At 37.5% G+C, this 23303-nt stretch overlaps 1 protein-coding gene across 1 annotated transcript; it reads right to left on the bottom strand.

Annotated features, from left to right (window-relative positions):
* Positions 1 to 465: 465 nt before the first annotated feature.
* Positions 466 to 22277, bottom strand: LOC147574428 (uncharacterized). Its single transcript, XM_086685473.1, has 9 exons — positions 22170 to 22277; positions 21748 to 21789; positions 11032 to 11136; positions 7830 to 7883; positions 6487 to 6591; positions 5917 to 5970; positions 4681 to 4782; positions 1521 to 1574; positions 466 to 590 (listed from the first exon to the last, which is right to left on the bottom strand). The coding sequence occupies exons 1-9, from the start codon at positions 22243 to 22245 to the stop codon at positions 466 to 468; spliced, it is 717 nt and encodes a 238-aa protein (XP_086541599.1). The 5' UTR covers positions 22246 to 22277.
* Between the last annotated feature and the right edge of the window lie 1026 nt (positions 22278 to 23303).

Below are 23303 nucleotides of genomic sequence, written 5' to 3'. Positions count from 1 at the left end.
GCGCTAAATATTTGTGATACTCTAACATTGCTTGAGGCACCAAATATTCAAGATGTGGTAAATATTTATGACACTTGTTCAAATGACTCTAATTTGGCAATCCATTGGTGACACCATTTTTAGGTCTTCTGTGTCCTCTGCTCAAGGAACACAAAACCTATGGCTCTTTGATGGCCTTAATGGCAAGCTACAACTATTAACAACAGGTACTTGTCCTTGTGTCTTTCTTTTTTTGTTTTTGTTTTTGTTTTTTTAAGTTTATTTACTTTGAGATAGAGTGGGGGAGGGGGCAGAGAGACTGAGAGAGAGAGAGAGAGAGAGAGAGAGAGAGAGAGAGAATCCCATGCAGGCTCTGTGCTGTCAGTGCAGAGCCTGACATGGGGCTCGATCTCACGAACTGTGAGATCATGACCTGATACAAAGTCAAGAGTCAGATACTCAACTGACTGAGCCACCCAGGTGCCCCTAACCCTGAGTCTTTCTGAAAGGGTTTGTGTCACAGGCTAGAGCACTTTCCATCTGTGGTCCATCTGCTTGAATCTCAATTCTGGTCCTTATAACCACATCAGCAGCAGGAAAAACTAATGCTGCTGAACAGAGAGAGACACAAAACTTATTATGCACATCACACACCTTAGATTCAAGTAGTGTAGTCCTTCCATTCACTCTACCCTGAATTTGTTAATGTATTCCATATTTCTGCCCCATTTTTGCTGTGTGTTTTTATTTTATTTTATTTTATTTTATTTTATTTTATTTTATTTATTTTTTTTTTTGCTGTGTGTTTTTAAATGATTTAATACTGTGTGACTCAAACATTTTAACTGGGTCCATCAGCCTTTCTGTCCTGCGTACTCTGGGCTAGTACTTTGAGGCTACAATTGCAGAAAGTCTGTTTCCCTTGACACTCAGATTATGCATATCAAAGTACTGTTTGGAAGAAACCTCAGAGGATCAAGAATTTTTTATCAAGCATTGCACTTCAGTATATAGTGTAAATATCAAAAGTTAAAATTCCATACAATTTATCACGTATACAAGGACTACTTGGAGTAAAAGAGGGTATTAAAAATAATTCGTTAAAATTAATCTCCCTCAGTGGTAAACCATAACAATCTAGGATGTAAGATCACTCTGAAGTTAAACTCTAGGCTAGGAGTCAGCCAACTTTTCTATAAAAGTTTATAAACAATAGAAAATATTCTAGGTTTTGTAGGACTTATGATCTCTGTCACAACTACTCAGCTCCACCTTTGTATGGTAAAAGCAGCCATAAATAACGCACAAACTAATGGGCTGGATGTGTTCCAATGAAATCGTTTACACAAACGGAAGCAGATTTGGCCCAAGGGTCAGAGTTTGCCAACCCGTAGTTTAGACAATTAAAGTAGAAACACTTCCCCAATAAAATGGTAAAATGGCAGAGTAAAAAGGTAGTGATGGGAGAGTTGGAATAGAGCATTAAAATATAACTTAATGTACGAATTAGGAGCTTAGAGTCACAGTAATTGTTCACTAACCTGTAACAGTGGCCACTGCATCCATCAATGTGCTGAGCTCAACCTTCCCGTTAGCTACAAGGAAAGCCAAAATAAGGTAATAAGGCCAGAGAGCCATATATAAACAGACAAAAAATAGGGTAAATTGGGAAATAAGAGATCGAAGTTCATTAGCTCCACTGCTTTATCTGACTCAACTATAAGGATATAAACCCTGGATTTAAAGAATTAACTCCACATTAGTTGAGGGAGAGTCTTTATCTCTTGGACGAAATGGAGTCTTGAATGTACCTCTTGAATTTGAAGGCTGCTCTCCATCTTACTGGCAGGGTGAAAGGTCCCAGTGACTTATTTGGCTGTGTAGCCATTTATCAGCTTTGGTTCAGCCACATTTGTCAGAGGAGTCTTTGGGGACCACCTTTCTTGTCTTCTTACCTTTTCCCAATTTGTCTTTCTCTAGTTTCTGTGTCTATCACAACTATCTTGGGATTTTTGATCACACAAATTGGTGACCTGTTTCTTCTATTAACACTACATATACTTGTGTGTAAAGATAGGTATGTATTTCTCTTTAACCCTAAAAGACGGGTAGATATTTCAGAGAGTCTCCAAACTGAAAGGACTTGTGGTAACATCATAACTAGTCACAAAGGGGATTCAACAGTTCACTGAAAGCTAATGGGTTAATAAAAATTCTATGGGGCGCCTGGGTGGCGCAGTCGGTTAAGTGTCCGACTTCAGCCAGGTCACGATCTCACGGTCCGTGAGTTCGAGCCCCGCGTCAGGCTCTGGGCTGATGGCTCAGAGCCTGGAGCCTGTTTCCGATTCTGTGTCTCCCTCTCTCTCTGCCTCTCCCCCGTTCATGCTCTGTCTCTCTCTGTCCCAAAAATAAATAAACGTTGAAAAAAAAAAATTCTACATGATGAGTTGAATGTGTAGACTTGCTCTCCTATGTCCTAAGGCTTCATGAAGTCCTTGTGTAACACTAGGAATTATTTTTTTTTTTAAAGGGTAACGAGTCATAAAAAAAAAAGCAATAAACTTTAGAAGAATATTATGCCTTATTGGGAATAACTTGGAATGAGGATGGTTCTGAGGGGGGGGTTCAAGAGAAGGCCAAGTTTGCACCCGTGTGCTGAGTATGAACAAGTATTCCCTTGTATGCCACTGAAATTGGCCAGGATGTTGCTGGTTGTTTCAAAATGAGTATAATTTCTGCCAAACCTTCTTTGGAAAGCAGAAAACTGCATGAGTGATGATTAGGCAATTGTCTTTTTGCTTTGATAACATTTATACCAATGATTTGGAGCCCTTTGGTTATGTACTGCTCAAATGAAGTGTTAGAAGGCCAGCCTATATTTGACGTTCCTCTTGAAGACTTTCTGTCACTTTGAATTATTTGTATTTTTCACTGTTTTTCATTTGTTTAGTCTAATTATTCCATCATTCCATTCATTCTTCAATATTTATTGCCTCTAAATATAAGATGATGTACGTATGGTTTCTACTTACAAGAAAATCACAGTTCATAAACAAAGAAGAGTGATATAAAGACACTCCCTTTTTATACAATATGCTAAGTGTATAATAATATATGTGTGAATAGGATGAATTTTAAACTAAGAGGAAGAGTAAATAAAGTGAATTCCATGGATCAGGGAGCTCTGGGAAAGGTAAACTTTGAGATTAATTTTATGGGCAAGAATTGGCTGGTGAAATATGCCTAAGTATTTTTGTTCTAGGAGTTGGAGAGTATGTGGAAAAGGACAATTGGATAATCAAATCAGATGCCATGGTATAAGCATTAAATAACAAAGAAGATCTGTATATTAATTGAAGAAAATTTTATGAATTATCTACTAAATTTCAGGCACCATATGAGGCACCAAAGATTAAAATATATTTAATAATAAATTTAATATAATTTCTGAACAAGTCAGTTTCTGGGGTGAGACGGACAAGTAAACATACTGTAATAGAGTAGTTGGGTTGACATACAGCAAATGATAAAATCAGGAGATGCTCCCGCTAAAATTCATCCATTTATAGCTACTGCTTTGCAACAGGGTGGAGAGCCGACTATATAAGAATCTTGCCTATATCCAATACTATGGTTCAGACACCTCAGTGTTATAGGGCAATGTGGAAGCAGGAAATAATGTAAGATAAAGCTAAAAGGAAAGCAAGGGTCAGATCACAGATGTATGAAATAGTCAGCACTCCTAATTGGTAGGACTTGGTATTCAATGAGATGTGGCACTAAGGAAAAGTTGCAGTGAAAAATACCAATTCGGTTTTTTTTTAATATTTATTTATTTTTTGAGAGAGAGAGAAAGAGAAAACGAACAATTGGGGGAGGGGCAGAGAGAGAGACACACACAGAATCTGAAGCAGGCTGTAGGCTCTGAGCTGTCAGCACAGAGCCCAGCACGGGACTCGAACTCGTGGACAGCGAGATCATGACCTAAACCAAAGTTGGAGGCTTAACCGACTGAGCCACCCAGGTGCCCTGAAAAATGTCAATTTTTAAATTTGTTTTACTAAGAACATGATGGTGCCACCAGCTGAGAAAGGGAATGTATAATTAGGAGATAGTTTGGGGTAGGTATTTTTAAATATAGTGAATTTAAGATCTGAGGCTTTGCTGAGCAAGAATGAATTTGGCAGATACAACCCAACAGGAATCTGGATGTGGTTTTACCCAACCCATATTTGGGGAGGAATTTGGGCTGCAGAAAAACATCTAGAAGTTTTCAGCATATAATGACACTTGGAAATAGGAGTGTGGATAACACTGTCCACTGAGAATTGTAACACGGAATTGTAAAAGTTAAAGTGATTAATGGGCTTAGGACACAACTATTTGAGGGATACTAATAATACGGAAATTAGTCATATTTTTCTTCCTTCCTTTCTATTCGCCAGCCTATGAGATTCATTTTGCTCCTTGTAAATTCATTACTGGATCAGAAAGTAGTTATAATAGTTCTGTGTGTGATGCCTGGAATCCAAAAGAGAAGAGGTTAAAGATATGGGGCTTATAGAAATGAAGAGAAGCCTAGTTTCTTCTCTAAGCTTTGCAAAAATGTCATTTTGATACTAGGTAAAACTAATTATGGACACACTCATGTACAAGTGCAGAAAGTCTCCTGTAAGATACAGTAGTATGTGAAACACGCACCGGTAAGTGGTAGATTTTCTGTCACATCTTCGTGTTCCCTTTGTGTGAGCTTGATTCCCAAGTTTTCCAGGACAGTGTCCAGGGTATTCACCTTAACTCTGCCTGCTTAGGAAACATACAGGAACGAAACATGAAAAAAAAATGAGTTTAAAATATTAGAAATATATTTGTGAATGCGAATTGTTATCTGAATATATATACTTTGTCATTATTACAATAAAAAACAAAAGAGAAAATGTACTTCTGTGATTATTACTTTTCTGTATGAACTCCCATTTAACATGTCTAAGAGCATTAAATAATCAACAGAAAAATCAGAATTAGTAATTCGTCCTTTAAACCTTGAATGGAAGCCTGTATTATAAACAGCTCATGAAGGGATAGGCTACGTGATTTGATTATAACCAATATTAGAGAGAATAGGAATGAGCTTTGATGATAGGACCTCACTAATTTATTAACTAACTAATATTAAAACAGAGTGACGATCATAAGGTAACCTTAAAAACAAGCAGAATCTTAGCACTTTTTTAGATAAAATCAATCATTTTAAAGTGAACACCTCAGTGGAATTTGGTACATATTCACAATGTTGTACAAATATCACTTCCAGTTCCAAAACATTTTCATCATCCCCAAAGGAGAGCCCATACATATTAAGTAGTCACTCCCCACTCCCCTCTCCACCCAGCCCCCCGCAACCCTAACCTACTTTTTGTTTCTATGGATGTGCCTTCAATCTTCCTTCATAACAAGCTTTCCTTACACAACTCCCTAAAAATTCGGTAATTCTTTTCTTCATAATTTGCTGTGTATGATTAGGTTTTTGGGGTTGTGAGTATGGATTCCTAGCAAGATGGATTGAGACATGATAGCGTAAAATATTACGATGACGAAAGTAACTAAGTAACTGGGGTGCCTAGGTGGCTCGGTCGGTTAAGCATCCGACTCTTGATTTCAGCTCGGGTCGTGATCTCAGCGACGGGGAGTTCAAGCCCTGCGTCCGGCTCTGCACTGTCAGTGCAGGGCCTGCTTGGGATTCCCCTTCTCTCTCTCTCTCTCTGCACTCCCCCACTTACCATCTTTCTCTCTCAAAGTAAATAAACAAACTTAAAATGAAAGAAAGTAACTAAGTGATCTATACATAGGAAGCTAGACAGGACGCTGTCTAAATGATAAATGTGAACCTTGAAGATTTCAGATGTCTCTGCCTTTCTTATCAGGCTTTTAACCTACCCTGAGTGGATTTCACCCCATCCAGCATTGCATTCTGAAATACGTTTCCAGCAGCTATAGGAAAAGGAACAATTCATGTCAGAAGGGAAATGGTATGAACATCCACTTACTTATAACTTCAGTAAAACAACTGTAACTGAGTGGGACATGTGTTCTGTCTCAGTATTAAATTTAAAAAGAAGTTATGGAAAAGAAAACTGTCTCAGTGTGACAAATATATATATTTTCTGGCAAGTAGGAGACTGACAGCTGAGGGAAACACTATTCTGTTGAAACAATCACACCTTTCCTTTTTCTGTTCACTTCCCCTTTTATTTCTTTTCCTCGTCCCCTCCAGTTTCCTTCCTTTTCTTCCTGAGGATATAGGCTGATCAACTACCTGACACTCAGATGGCAAAGCTATGGCTGAAGGGTTTGGTAAACTGCAGACTAAATCCAAATGACAATGCCTTTTCCTAATCAATTTCAGGATTTGTCAGAAAGCCCTCGACAGGTAAAAATTTTAAATTGTTCACACGGGCCACAAAACCAAGTTCCCTAGAAAGTCTTTGTGGCTTCTGTATAGCTCACCATCAATTGGCAGAGTTTCCTGCAGCTTTTTAAGCTCCTCAGCTGTGAGCTCGATCCCCATGCTTCCCAGAACTTTCTCCAGATCACTGACATGAACCTTTTTTCCTTTGAAAATACAAGAACATTAATGTCTGAGAATAATCATTCCATGAAATGGTGAAAAATTCATTCTCATTATAATGCATCCCCCCCCCATTTGAGGAAATGGAAGGGGACAATGAGACACGTCTACACAGAATTATGGGGAAGTCACATAATAGAACATAACCCCTTAGTGTTTACAAAAGGAAGGTCTTTTATTTCTGGGAACAAGTCTGCCCTGCTGAGAACAAATTTGTTTTATAATTGGCCAGCAAATTAAGATACTAGATGAAAATAGTATAAATTCAGCTATCATTTATTGTATTTATTCTTGTCTCTGAATAATGTGACTTTTTTCTTCATAATGACAATAATTTGATCCTGTCAGGGCTTTACAATGTAACTGGAATAAGTGTACAATGCACAATATAATGATTCCACAACTCTAGACCTTAATCGGTGCTCATGATAACAAATGAACTCTTAATCCCATCAATTTATTTCACTCATCCCCTCCCCCACCTCCCTTCTGGCAACAATGTGGTCTCTATAGTTCAGAGTCTAGTTTTTTTTTGGTTTGTGTTTCTGTTTTTTTTTTTTTTTGTTTGTTTGTTTTTTAAATTTTTTTTAATGTTTATTCATTTGTGAGAGAGAGAGAGAGAGAGAGAGAGAGAAATACAGAGCGTGAGTGGGGGAGGGGCAGAGAAAGAGAGGGAGACACAGAAGCTGAAGCAGCTCCAGGCTCAGAGCTGTCAGCACAGAGCCCAATGAGGGGCTCAAATTCATGAACCATGAGATCGTGACCTGAGTCGAAGTCGGATGCTTAATTGACTGAGCCACCCGGGCACCCCATTCCTTTGTTTCTTAAATTCCACATGAGTGAAATCAAACGGTATTTGTCTTTTTCTGGCTGATTTATTTCACTTAACATTGTATCCTCTAGATCTACTTAAAAGTAATTTCTTATTGAAAGATTGAGCGACATTGGCAAAAACAGCTGAGCAGTGAGTGGGTTGCTTCATGAAACTATCCTTCCACCGGAACACAATGAGTGAGAAAGAACTATCAGAATCAACTTCCTTAGAACTCTGGAAAATAGTCAAAGTTTGGTACCTCAACCAAGTGAAAGCAGAATTGAGAAAAAGGTGACTTATAGTAAGAGAGCTTTGTGGCATTTTGACCCCCTTCCCCAAACTGTTTTTGATCATCCATCCCTGTGAGCAAAATATTTTCCAGGACAAAAGTGACAGTCTCTTATTTACCTGTAAAAGGTTTCATTCCATCCATGTGCGTTCTCATTTCAACCTTCCCATGAACTGTAAGAAAATGTAAATCAAATACATAGTGGCATTCACTGAGAAATGCAAAACAGGAAGCACAATGGCATTCATTGGCTACTTTTTATCCCCCACCTACCCCAAGGAGCACAAAAGGACATGGAAAATAATCACTCTGCTTGTTATAAAGGTGCCCGTTTTAACAACTGCTTTCATCCATTGTCATATGGCAAAACGCTAAAGGTGTGAGATTCAAAAGTCACCTCTTTTCATCAGACTTTGTTTTTAGCTTTACACTTTGGAAAACCAAAGATGATTTGGGCCACGCCAGGGAAAACAAAATTTAAAACTGGGATCTTATTCACCACTGTTTTAACGGGACTTTTGAAATGATCTCTTTCTTTACTGAGATTCTAATTACTATTTCCTTTCATGTTCACTGACCCAGGCAGACCAGTTTACTCTTGATTTGCATGACGTACGATTTGCTTGAGGGCAATATTCATTTTGAGCTTAACTTCCCAACTCTAATGATTTGCATAGTTTTCGTAGTAGACATAGTAGACAAATTGAATTTCATACAAATTAATATTTAAAAAGACATTAATATGGTAAAGAACAGAAATATCTCACGAATAGATGATTTTTGAGATCTATATTTTGCCAAGAAAGAAAAACGACCTAAAAAACTGTCACTGTTGGTAAGTTACTTGAAAAATTCCTGATTTTAGATTGTAAGTAATAAATTACAGTATACAGTATCTAAAAACCCCTATACCATGGAAAATTTACAAATGAAGGTCCTGGATAACTCAAAAAGATTTACTGAAGTATTAGAAGTACGCAGTGACTCTTAGCAGAAGCTGTGTGACACTTACATGTACACAATAACAAGTATTAGAACAGTGAGCAGGATAAATATACATTTATTCATTGGTTGCTAAATCTAGGCTAAACGAGAATCTTCCTTGTTTTTCTTCTGGATCTTTTGAGGCAGAACATTCCAAAAGTTATTTCTGTAGTAAAACCAATTAGTGAGGTCAGGAAAGCATGAAGATATGTGTCAGTTTTACGGGGCCACCGGAAATTCTCAGAAACAAAGATGATAACACCTATTTGGTGTAAAATTCGCTATTTAACTTGGGTCCCATTTCAACTGAATCTTGCCCTCTCCAGTAAATTCATATCTCCGTCCTGACAGACACAGTATGAGAAAAGCTTTGCCCTAAATGGGGTCTTTCTGTCCCAAATGATATAATTGGGGCTCTATGCTTGAGCCTTAATCTTTCACAAAACTTCTTTTTAAGCTCAATACTGATGGTAACTCTTCAGATGAGCAGATCACCAATAAGCAATAACTTAAAAATTTTAACTCTGGGGGTGCCTGGGTGGCTCGGTCGGTTAAGCATCCGACTTCAGTTCAGGTCGTAATCTCACGGTTCATGAGTTCAAGCCTGCATCAAGCTTGCTGCTGTCAGCACAGAGCCCACTTTGGATCCTCTGTCCACCCCCCTCTTTGTCCCAGCCCCCGCTTACGCTCTCTTTGTGTCTTTCAAAATAAATAAATTAACTTAAAAAAAATTCTAACTCTGATTTAAAGAAAAAAGGATTAATCATTCCACATGTCCATTTTATTTCATGTGTACTTTTTAATCTCACAATGATTTTCATTATGTTGGTTGATCTGAAATTATTATTTTAAAATAAGGAACAGAAATCATTGGCAATACCAGAGGATAGTTTCAAATAATTGCTATATTTCCACCCATAATTCTGCTTTTTTTAGCAATATGAAAAAAAATTCCACCATAATCTCAAATAGACAAAAAATAGTTTTCTATTATGAAAGCTGATTGTTCCATATCTAGTCTCATTCACGGATACACCATTGCAAGCAAAGAAAACAAGACAGTGAAGACCACTTGCATGGTCCTTCTAGTACACTACCAGAGGTAAAAATTAGAGAATAAATCAAATGAATTAACAAAAATATTTTTAAGGGTACACTGCTTATCTTACACAATGACGTGAATAAATGCACCTTAATAAGATGAGCAAGTATTGATTCATCTAAGGTTATATGATAGTTAAGGCATGTTCCAGACAGATACTTCTTAGCCCTACTATAACGTTCTCAGGCTGATATTTAACATTTGCTTATTTAGCTTGAGAATTCTTTTAGCCCCAATTCAGAATGTACTAAACTTGAGACTTTGTCTCTAGCCCATCAAGGGAGATTAGAGCTTTGGGAACAGTCAGTCCTTGGACCATGGAATCCAGCTCAGAATGATGGGATGTAAGCAGAGGCATAGGTGGGGCCGCTGAGCATTCAGACATTCCACACATTCAGGCCTGAGTGGTTACTGTTCCTTTTCCCCTCAAGGGTATCTGGAAAACTTGGTCCTATTCTTTTGGTGCAGGAAATAGGTCCTACACTTCATATTCCTCCTTTATCATGCTTTTTTTTTCTTTTAAGAGAGAGAGAGTGAGCGCGCGTGTGCACGAGAGAGACAGAGAGAGAGAGAGAGAGAGAGAAAGAGAGACAGAGAGAGAGAGACAGTCCAAAGCAGGCCACACTCTGCACAGAGTTGGATGCAGGGCTCGATCCCACATCCCTGGGACCATGACCTGGGCCGAAATCAAGAGTTGGACGCTCAACAGACTGAATCACCCAAACGCCCCTATTCTGCCTTTCTACGTGTCCTTGAAAATGGTGAGGCAAAGACAGAAATGCTATTTTAATAACCTCCCACTTAGGGGTACCTGGCTGGCTCAGGTGGTAAAGCATGCAACTCTTGATCTCAGGTTGTGAACTGAGCTCGACACTGGGCCTAGAGCTTACTTAAAAGAAATTAAAAATAATTTCCCACTTCGGGCTCTGCTCTCTTTTCTCTATAATTTTTAAAAATTTTTTCTGTGTTAAAGTTTCTTCTATTTAATGCACCCCACTCCCTTCCCTCCACAGCAGTGTCTCTCTCTAATTTTGTTCAGTTCTAATAGCGGCCTTGGCCTTGGCCATACTCCAAGTGGAAATGAAGTTACTGAAAATGTCAAGGGGCAAAACATGTTTACTTCCAGTCTGAGTCATCTTTCATGTTTTCCGTCTTCTTAATGCCAAAGTAGAGTTTTCAGAGATTCTTTTATAGAAGCTCAGATTAACCGATTCAAACGTATCTTCAATACTCACCGTCGGCTGGTAGGTCACGTGTCAGATCATTAATTTCCTCTTCTGAAAGGTTCATCCCCATAGTTTGCAAAGGAGAATCCATTTTATCGACATCAATAATCTCTCCTTGTGAAAAAGTAAAGAATACGGGGAAAACTCACTGATTCCAAAATGTGACCACTCGCATTACTCATAGTGCATTAATGATTATCAGTCTCATGGGGAAAACAAGATTTAATATAGTCTATTCACATATATCAAGGGGGTCAATAAGGATGTTAGAATTCGAATAGAAATCTTCCAGGTGAATGAGCAATTTTCAAATCTTTCACAGCAAGTGGTAAAATCAAACTGTGGCTGACAATGAGGGTTTTTGTTTTTTTTTTTCCTGAACTCCCAGATTAGATGCCTCAACTCCTGACAAAAATCGATCATCAAGTTCTGTTTCCATTTATGTGGAGGACGATGTTATTCAGACCAACCTTCCTCTGGAAACTGAAATCTTGGATAAAATGTAAAAAGCATCTCCTCAAAAGTGCTAAAGAGCTGATAAGAGAGTACGTTACTAGTGCAAAGCCTCATCAAAAGTAGGAACCTAGGGAGGTAAGCAGAGCCCTGGTACTGCTTCTGTTCTAAATATACTTGCTCCATCTGGATTTGAACTGTCATGTTGATGACCTCATGGAGTGTGGGTGATTCTGTCCAAGTGCCCAGCAGAAGCAAAGGCAAGTATTCCTTGGGAACATGCTTCCATCCTCACCCTCAAAGGTTTCTTTCTATAATTTTCCAAGGAAAATAGCTCACACTCAAAAGAATCAAACACAGAGCGAAACAAGCTACTTGAGAGAGAATAAGCAGAAATAACAGGCAGCAGCAACATGCTCATAAAAACTTTAGATTTAGAAGTTATCAGGCACAATGAGAAAAAATGAAATCTGGCCTTTTGTAGCAACGTGGATGGAACTGGAGAGTGTGATGCTAAGTGAAATAAGCCATACAGAGAAAGACAGATACCATATGGTTTCACTCTTATGTGGATCCTGAGAAACTTAACAGGAACCCATGGGGGAGGGGAAGGAAAAAAAAAAAAAAAAAAAGAGGTTAGAGTGGGAGAGAGCCAAAGCATAAGAGACTGTTGAGAACTGAGAACAAACTAAGGGTTGATGGCGGGTGGGAGGGAGGAGAGGGTGGGTGATGGGTATTGAGGAGGGCACCTTTTGGGATGAGCACTGGGTGTTGTATGGAAGCCAATTTGACAATAAATTTCATATATAAATAAAAAATAAATAAATAAATAAATAAATAAAGAAGTTATCAGTCACAAGTTACAAAACTATTGTGCTTCCTATGTGTAAAGCAATGGAAAACAAGCTAAAAGTATCTGCATCTGCAGGAGATAGGAAACAATACAAAATGACCCAGGATAGCCGAAAAAGAGAAAAAAATGCTTAGAAATGAAAAGAAGGGGGAAAGAGGAGGAAGGAGGGAGGAAGGAAACAAGACAGCTGTATGGGAACATGAAGGGGACCTTGAACCACATGGAACTCATCCTCTACCCACTAGTGAATCTAGGGCTGCGGGAAAGTCCTTTGGGACAATCCTTGGTTTAGTGCCAAGTAGCGGTGGTGTGTCTTTCCCGAGCTTCCTAGTGGGCAGCTCACGGTGTCTATGGGGCACTCTTACTGGTGCACACCGTGCATATGGCATTGTCTGCACCCACGGAGGCCGGAGCTACAGCCAAGTGGGTACATCACCACGTGGTTAAATCTTGACTCACAATAACGCGGATCTGTATTGAATGTGGAAGATTTCGATGTTAAAGTTGAAAGGGTAGTCAGTATTTCTATACCACAGAAAACAAGAAATAAGGGTGCATGATATGCTTTCATATTTCTTCATTATGTTGGGATTTAAACTTGGCACAACAGTAAACACGTACATGTGATAAGTCCTCTCATAATACAAGTGGTTTTCAAACCCTAACAAATCAATCTTCTCACCAGGAAATATGTTACACAGCAAATGGAAAATGAAAGAAAAAAAAAAAAAAACAAGACAAATACACTCCTACTAAAAGTCACACAAAAAAGATGTTTCTATAAAGAACAGCCAGAACTGGGCGGGGTGGACAAGGGAGCGTGTGTGTGTGCGTGTGTGTGTGTGCGTACAAGGGCTGAGGAGTGAGGGGTTAGGTCTACTCATATCAAAAGACTATAAAGCTGTTATACTCAACACAATTTAGAGCATGAATAAGCAGACCAATAGAACAGAATGGAAATTCTCAAAATAGACAAGTGCACATAGAAATCAAGTATATAGTTAGGATGGCATCTCAAATTCAAGGATGTGGTGACAGACTTTTAAATAAATGATTTGGGACACCTGTAGAGCCGTTTTCAAAAAGATAAACTAGATTTGTATTTCCCGATGGAATGCAATGTGAAATAAACAGTATTACTTATGAAGTATTCTTGTCAAAAAATGTTGAAGATGAAAATAATTAAGCCATCAGAGCTGACTCCTGGTTTATGAGGAATACGGACAACAGAGAAACGAGAGATGAGAAAACAGACAAAAACGGGTAAATTTAGTAGATGGGAAATTTTTCTTTTTTTAGTATATAGAAATGCTACCAGACGATCGGCAACCCAGTTTCTAAAAAAAAAATCAGTGCCTAAAAAGAAAAGACAAAGAAGGTAGAGGAATAGCTGTAGAGTACGTGAGATTTAAGTGTCATAATAGATGCAGTGTGTAAAGCTTGTTGGGTTCTTTATTTGAATAAGCTCACTGTAAAAAATATTTTAAAGAAGGGAAATTTAAAAATAAACTGTATAATGGTATTGCAGTCATGTAAAAAAATCCATACTTTTTAAAAAAAAATTTTTTTTTTTAACGTTTTATTTATTTTTGGGACAGAGAGAGACAGAGCATGAACGGGGGAGGGGCAGAGAGAGAGGGAGACACAGAATCGGAAACAGGCTCCAGGCTCTGAGCCATCAGCCCAGAGCCCGACGCGGGGCTCGAACTCACGGACCGCGAGATCGTGACCTGAGCTGAAGTCGGACGCTTAACCGACTGCGCCACCCAGGCGCCCAAAAAAATCCATACTTTTAAGAAGATGTGTACTGAAGTATATAAGGACTAAATGAAAATTTGCTTTGAAATAAATAAGAGGGGCGCCTGGGTGGCTCAGTCGGTTGAGCATTGGACTTCGGCTCAGGTCGGGATCTCGCGGTTTGTGAATTCGAGCCCCGCGTCAGGCTCTGTGCTGACAGCTCAGAGCCTGGAGCCTACTTTGGATTCTGTGTCTCCTTCTCTCTGCTTCTTCCCCGTTCATGCTCTGTCTCTGTCTGTCTCTCAAAAATGAATTAAATAAATAAATAAGAAGCAAGTGAGATGAATCTTCATAACTGTTGAATCTAGGTTCATTCTATTATTCTTTATTCCTTATCATTCATTATATTATTCTTCCTACTTTGTATATATTTGGAAATGCTCATTAGAGCCAAAAGGCAGAAAGAACCCAGATGCCCATCAAAGGATGAGTGAATAAACACAACATATACACATACAACAGAATGTGTTATTAGGCAACAAAAAGGAATGAAATTGTATACGCATGTTCACAGAACATATTCACCATCACTAAAATGTGGAAGCAACTCGAGTATCCACTGATGGATGAATGAATATATATACCTATAGTAGAATATTATTCAGTCTTAAGAAGGAAGGAAATTTTGACATATGTTACAACCTGGATGAAACATGAGGACAGTAGGGTAAGTAACATAAACGAGTCACGGAAATAGACACTGCATGATTCCACTTATATAAGGTATTTAGATTAGTCAAAACCATACAGACAGAAAGTAGAAGGGTGGCTGTCAGGGGCTCGTGGCAGGGGAGAATGGGAAGTGTTTTTGTTTTTGTTTTTGTTTTTAACGGTTATTTACTTTTGAGACAGAGAGAGACAAGGCATGAACGGGGGAGGGGCAGAGAGAGAGGGAGACACAGAATCGGAAACAGGCTCCAGGCTCTGAGCCGTCAGCACAGCGCCCGACGCGGGGCTCGAACTCACGGACCGTGAGATCGTGACCTGAGCCGAAGTCGGACGCCTAACTGACCAAGCCACCCAGGCGCCCCTAATGGATACAGAGTTTTAATTTTACAAAATGAAAAGAATTCTGGAGACGGATGGTGGTAGTCATTGCACAAAAAATGTGAAGGTGCTTAATAACACTGAACTGGACACTTAAAAATGGTTAAGGTAGTAAACTTTATGTTATGTGCATCTTACCACCATAAATAAATTGGAAAAAAGGAAGAATGGAATACTGATACGTGCTACAATATAGATGAACCTGAAACCGTCATACTAAGTGAAAGAAGCTAATCATAAAGACTACATACTATCCCGCTTATATGAAATGTCCAGAATAGGTAAATCTATAGGGACAGAAAATAGATTAGTAAGTTGCCTAGGGCTCGTAGGGTGGTGGGGAGAGAATAAAAGGGTGATAGCTAAAGGATATAGGGTTTCGTTTTGGGGTGTTCTGGGTATTCACAGAGTCCTTTGATAAAGCTACTAACTATAATGAAATTGTAATTAGTCCCAATAAAGTAAATGATAACCCAAAAAGGGACATTCGGTGCCTCAGACTAGAAGGACATGGGGGTAGAATGGGGAGACGACAAAGAAGAAATTGGAAGAAAATAAGGGAAGTTTCGGTCTCGATCTCTGCATTGTCTATGAAACCATCTTTCTACCATGTCACTGAGACTTGAACAGACTGCAACAGATTACAAGGTTCCTTGAGCGGAGCACCTGGGTGGCTCAGTTGGTTAAGTGTCTGACTCTTGATCTCAGCTCAGGTCATGATCTCATGGTTCGTGGAATTCAGTCCTGCGTTGGGCTCTGTGCTGACAATGCAGAGCCTGCTTGGGATTCTCTCTCTCTCTCCTCGCTCTCTGACCCTCCCCCACTCTCTCTGTCTCTCAAAAATAAACTTTAAAAAGAAAGAAAAGTCCTATAAAACTTACAACACACAATATTTGAGTGGGAAAATTGATCTGAAGACATAAATCTGAGTATTTTGAGGATATAGGGATGATGGGGGAAAGGAAGTTTTTTCAGAGAGTGTTAAATGAAATAATGAACTACAAACAGAACTTCATTCTGCTCCCTGGAGTTTATAAAAATGAAGAAATAGGACTTTTACATTAGGAATTAATCCCTCCTTAAGATCTGCAAATATCTTCTGAGTGCTTTAGAAATTCTGGTATGCGTGTTCACAAGCGCTAACTCCCTTCAAAGACACAGTTATTTCTAAAATCCTCACCATTAAGTAGCAGGTTTTCGGTCAGCTTTTTCTGTTCCTTTTCTGGGAGCTTAATCCTCATTTCCCCCAGAATGCTGTCCAAATTACCCACATTACCCTTCCCACCTTAGGAACGCAATAGGGATGGGAAATAAGAAAAATGGAATGTTTCTACAATATTAAAAATGCATTCGTTTCTGTGTATTATTAACTTAATTAGCCCGTGCTAAGGATATGAAAAAAGAGAGAAAGTGTAATTTATGTCTTCATAGTATCATTTAACATTTTAAATAGGAGTACCAAGACTCATTTGACTTTTCTAATTATCTGGAAAAATTTAATAGGATGGGTAAAACTAGAACCTGTCGCCTTTCACCTTATCTTGGGACAACTTGAGACAGCAAAAGGTGCCTAAGGTATATTTTAGCACCTTAGGGCTATTAGACCACAGATCTCATTGCTACAGACAAGAACAGGAGCCATTCTCATTTTCCTGAACTCCCAGGTCACTTCCACTGAACCATTGCCAGTACTTCACTTCAATGTCTGCGGTATAGACCTAGATTTGATTTTCCAATTTAAGATGCTTTTTCATCTTACTTCCATGCTCCCTATCCCTCTGACTCTTCTCTGGCCTTTTGTGGCCTGTGGAAACCTCAGCATTACTTATGATTCACAGTGAAAGAAGTTGTTGATATAATAAACTTAATATAAGTTTTTAGGATAGCATTCATTTCTATTTAGAGATGTGTTCTGTGAGTTTTTAAAATGTCTTCTTAGTGCCAAATTAGTGGCTTTCGAGAGTCTTTCCATCACTTCCTAAGCCCAAGATTTCCCAAGTGGTTCAATGCTATATTAAATGCGCAGCATTAATTTGTAGATTCTGTCTCATATTTTTAGGTTCCTTTTCTGTAAGATTCAACCTCATGTTTTCCAGAACAGTGATTGTTGTTATATCAACATGATTGTTGATATCAATCATCCTCACCCCTAGGAAACTGAAAGAAATAACACCAAAATGTAGTCACTCTTAAATGTGACCAAAACTATTAATTCGTGGATAATATATAGTTACAAGTTCTAGCACAAAAAACATAGCTAACTACATTGTTCAAATATTTAAAATATGTTCAATAATAGAGTTAGAATAAAATATCTTCCTTTGGTCAGTCCATAGAGCAGAAAGCTTTAAAGGTAATCGGTGAGCTACTCAGTGAAATACACTAGTGGGGATAACAAATTTCATCCTTCCATCCAATAAGCATGATTTTTTTGTGGATGATACCCAGAGAAAAATATCTTTTTCTGAGTAAATTTCTTTAACCATTACTAATTTTTTTGTTTATTAATCACTTTTCAGACTAGACTTATTTTCTTCTTTGCCACAAATTATAAACTTTTCAATAAGTTATGGAACTCTATCCCCCAGGATAGAACATACATTGTCTGCAAAAGTATGGGCGGATTAAAAGAAGCATAAATATGCTATCAAAATATCTGAAAAGTGGCAAGTATCAAAATTTAACATCTTATGTATATTTTCATCTTTAAAGGCCTTCATTGCACAGCAAAGGAAACCATCAACAAAACAAAAAGGCAACTACTGAATGGGAGAAGGTGTTTGCAAATGATATATCCAGTAAGGGGTTAAAATCCAAAATATGCAAAGAACTCATACGACTGAACACCGAAAAATGACAAATAATCCAATTTAAAAATGGGCAGAGCACATGAATAGACTTTTCCAAAGAAGACATGTAGATGGCCCACAGACACATGAAAAGATGCTCAGCATCACTAATCATCAGGAAAATGCAAATCAAAACCCAATGAGATATCACTTCACACCAATCAGAATGGGTAGTATCAAAAAGATAAATAATAAGTCCTGGTGAAGGTGAGGAGAAAAGGGAGCCCTTGTGCACTATTGGTGGGAATGTAAATTGGTGCAGCCACTCTGGAAAATAGGAAGGAGGTTCCTCCAAAAACTAAAAATAGAAGTACCATATGGTCTAGTAATTCCACTTCTGGGTATTTACAAGAAAAAAATGGAAACGCTAATTTGGCAAGATACTATGCCGTTTTGTTTGCTGCAGCATTACTTACAATAGCCAAGACGGGGAAGCAACCTAGGTGTCCATTAACCGATGAATGGATAAAGAAGAGGTGGTACACATACACATAACGGAATACTACTCGGCCGTAAAAAAGAATGAAATCTTGCCATTAATGACAACATGGATGGACCTGGAGGCTATTATGATAAATGACGTAAGTGAGACAGAGAAATACAAATATCATATGATTTTGCTTACTTGTGGAATCTAAAAAGTATAACAAACAAACAACAGACTCATAAATAGAGAGAACAGGTGGTTGCCAAAGTAGAGGTGGGTGGGGGATTAGGTGAAATAGAAGATTAAGAGGTGCAAACTTCTAGTTATAAAGAAAATAAGTCAGAGGGATGAAAAGTATAGCATAGGGAACAGAGTCGATAATGTAATAACTATGACAACAGAAGGCAACTACACTTACCATGGTGTTTCATAATGTGTGTAATTGTTGAATCGCTATGTTGTCCACACGAAACTAATGTTATATGTCAGTTATCCTTTTAGAATAAATTAATGAAAAAGGCCTCTGTGCCAACCATCAGCCTATCCTGATAGATGTATCAGCTTTAAGAAGCATACAAATCAAAATCTCACCAAAATTCGTTATTAAGCAACAGAGAAGCCATCATTTCACAAAGTCAGACTTTACCTTTCCATACAGTACAAATATACTCTCAATGATTTTTAAAAATATATGAAACGGAGAAAATAAGGCCACTCTTCATTCACTGGCACCTAAGGCACTTATTGCTGGCCCTCTAACAGGCAGAACCCCTCCCATCCATTTATTCTTTGTAATTTCTCATTTATTTCCATTTCATACTTTTCAATGCCTTCCTTTTCCTCTTCTCATTTTAAAATTTCAGAATCACAGTGTATTCAAGAATAATAGCCAGGATTTCTCAACCATGGTCGCAGGATTTCTGACTAAAGCCACCTCATTCCCAACTAAGAATGAGAGGACCCCGTAGGTATGTCTTCGTAAGAGAAAACAGTCATTACCTTGTAAAAGATTTTTTTGGACAATCTTTTTCACTTAGATATGAAATAGAATTGTTAGAGAAATTCTCACCATCGACTGGCAGATTGTTCACCAACTCTCCCTGTTTCTTATCTTTGAGTTCTATCCCCATGTTTCCTGGAACTTTTTTCATGTCATTGACCTCAACCTCTCCTTCAAAGCAAAAGAAGGGAGACTTCTGGTATTACTGTGAATGATGTCGTGATTCCACACAATTAAAAAAAAAAAATTGCCTTTGTAGCATTACAGCTAACTGCTGAATGAAAAGAGACCCAGCCTAAAAAATAGGCCTTTGGGCCTACAGAGGTTTCTTGTTATTTCTAGTATAATCTCTGAATGATAGGCAGGGCAACAGAGCATGCGATTATGAGTATAAACTTCGCAGTGCATTAGAATGATACAGATTGCTGATCTAAATAGTTTTCTCAGCACTTTTATTGCTTTGAGATCGCCTCTAACTTTACCAAAACTTTCCTTCACTTTTTACTGTGTTAAACTGGAATTTAGCTTTCCGCCATAAAAGAAGGTATGCTAATTATTGGCAGAGATTTCAGATAATGACTTGGGAAACAACAAAGAGCGCTGAAGTTTTATTGCTAAAAGTTCTGATAATCTATTATCTAACTGTAGGCATTTATACATAAACATTTTTATAAGATGTGTAAGACAGATTTTAAAAGTCCATGCAATCATGATGTGGAAAGAGCATTATATTGTAATTTAGTGGAAAGAATTTGGTTCTTAGATTTCTAGTAGCATCTTACTCTTAGTTGTTATTCTATTACCTGTTTTGGCTTTTATTCCATCCATTCCATCCATTAAGATACCAACATCAAAGTTCCCATTAGCTGTTAAAAAAAAAAAAAAAAAAAAAAAAAAGACTTAGTTGGGATCCAGAAAATGATAGATAGAGCTTTAGAATGAAAACATAAAGTACCCATACTGTAAAAAAGCTTAAGGCAGAGTCCAGTATTTCCACTATTTTATTTGAGTCCATTTTTAATTTTTAATTTCAGGCTTTCTGGGGTTCAATTTGTATTTGCAAAATGGACTCGGAGTCTAGGAAAAACATTTTATGATGCCACACTAGTTCATAAACTCTACAGGACAGTTCATGCTCTCTGTGTTCATCTTTGTTCTGGCAGGGACAAGACTCATGCAGGTACCAAGAGTAAAAGAAGTAAAGGCCATAATTCTCATCTCTTGTCTTTTACTAACATACTTTCTCCTCTTCTTTCTTAATCACTGCGTCCATTTCAGTATGGCTGCTGACTAATTATTACTCTACCACTGCAGTAATTGCTATTAGTTCTTTATGACTCCAAATAATTATTATTTTTTCTTATTCTTTTCTGCTCTTTTCAGTTTATCTCTTGATTCATCTTTCCATACTCATGAATTATTCATTTATTAATTCATACATAAAGGGAGACAGATATAAAGCCTCACTCCAAGGAACCACCAAACAGACCAAATAATGACAGTTCTTAGGCAATAAGGCTTTGAAAGAGCTCCAGTTCCCCTCTGCTCCCTCCAGTGGTTTCCAGGCTACTAGCTTTCACTGCAAATAGAAAATGTTATTTTTCAAGGCTATTACGGAGCTGTAAGACAGAGGATGGGAATAGGGCAAATTAAAATATCACAAAGCTCACTATTCTTACTGAGATTCAGTCTTTTTTCTCTTAAATCCTCCCAGATTGCAGCAAACCTTTGGTTAATTTCCAGTTCTGAAAATGTTAATTTTGACCATTTTTGCCAGTTTGCTCATTGCTCTTATGGAGGAGAGAGTTTTTCGGTGGTTCCTATTCTGCCTTTTATCTGACATCCCCAAGTGAGTTTCTGAAGCTAAAAATAACCTCTGGCAATTGTTGATAGTCCCACTTAGTTATTTTTTTCCAGATGTCCCAGGGAAACTTAAAAGCATAAAGAAAATAAGCAAATAAAAAACTAACTACATGTTTTTCATTGGTACACAGTAGTACTTGAAAATTAAGGAATGATTCAATAAAAATATCTTTTGGGGAAAAAAAAAACTCACCCTATCAGAAGGGTATAAAACCCATGGCAAAGACATAACTAAATAGTATATGAATCATGTGAAAAAAAATATTTTTTCAGGTAAGAGGCAGTATTCAGTAAAATGTTTCTAGGTGATATTGCTTGACCTCAGTGGATTGTGCTCAGCTAAATATATTCTTTTTTGGTTTATTTAAAGTGGGGATTACTTTGTGATGCATCACACTTCAATCCTAATATTTTATTTAATACATACAATACTGACCTTGAATCGTGAAGTCTGGTCCAAGGATATGATGATCCATGCCTATATAGAAGTGGCAAAAATGTCATTCATATTGGCTGAAACCAAAGCCCTTGTTCCTGTGAAAACTACTAACCTGACTGAGGCCCCAGCAACATTCTCAGCCTCTACTAGAATACTAAGAATTGTGATACACTAGACATTAAGTTCCTTGGGTCAAGGACTATGTCTGTATTTCGTGGTCATTGTATTTCTGGCACTGAGCAGAATACATGCTATATAGTGCTCAGTAAATATTTGTTAAATAAACGAATAAGTATCAACTTTAGATTAATATATTGAGAGAAAAAATAATTCTTATTTCAGCTACATAAGTCCTATAAAAAATGTCAGCTGCAAAACCCAAATTTTCATGAAGGCATAATGATATCTAAATCACTCACCATCAACTGGTACATCTGAAGCATCTGAAGCAACTCGTACATCATTAAGTTCCTCAGCTGTAAGTCTGATTGCCATGTTTTCAAGAATAGAGTCAAGGTCATGGTCATCATCTTGCAACCCAACAAAAGAGAAAGATACGAGGATATTAAAATAAAAATCAAAATATAATATAAATTCCTAATGTATGGTGGTATCAATTTCATCATAAAAAAAAGAGGCTAAGGACATTTAAATTTTTAAAGAGAAATACTAATGGACTAAAATTATCTATTCATTTATACCCAAAATATCCCACACTGAAGATAAGCTTACATAACACAATACATCAGAATAAGGCTGAGACACCACTCAGGTTAATTTTAGCAGCAAAAACTGCAAATATAATAGTTATTTTTTATATAAACATTTATACAAGGAGATTCAGTTTGGTCACTGTATTTCAAGATATACTATCTTAAATTTTTATAGCTGGGCCTAAATTTTATTATTTCCACATCAAAAATCTAGGTAAACCTAAATATTTAGAACACCTTTTAAAAACAAGACAGAAAATTATTTAATCAGTAGGAACATATGTGTGTATTAAAACTAATCATGGAAATATATATGAGAATGGCAGGGGGCAATATTTAATAAGAAAAAAAGCAAAACACAAGAGTCTCAATCTGACATCTTTATTTGAATCTCACTCACCTTTTACATCTTCTGCACGATTCAGCAAACTAGTCTTATATATTTTTCTACTAGCTGTAGCTGCAAGAAACACATAATTTAGGTCATAGAGAAAATATCTAGACATGCTAAAACAATATCAAATATCCAAGTTCAGAAATATACAGCATAAAATAATTTGCTCCTAAAATTTACCTAGTATCTTCTAGAAATAATAAAACAAAAAATGTAAACGAAATTCTTAATATGGTAAATCAATTCTTTAGCACCTGAGACAATTATTAATATTTGCCAGGCCAAAGCAAAAACACTTCCTTATGTTGTGTTTTTTCTGAGTCCACATTTTTCCCCCTCTACTAGTAAGGATAGTTCTACATCTCTCCTCGTCCTCCTCCTTTGTCCTAGAGGTCTTAACCCAAGGCATCTCAATGGAAGGAAAAATAACTATCAATATTCCTTAG

Source organism: Puma concolor, chromosome E1 (genome assembly GCF_028749965.1).
Source record: "Puma concolor isolate L17-30 chromosome E1, mPumCon1.1.hap2, whole genome shotgun sequence".
In the NCBI taxonomy this organism is placed as follows: domain Eukaryota; kingdom Metazoa; phylum Chordata; class Mammalia; order Carnivora; family Felidae; genus Puma; species Puma concolor.
Note: the sequence above shows the minus strand (reverse complement) of the source record. Positions and strands in the feature narration are given on the sequence as shown.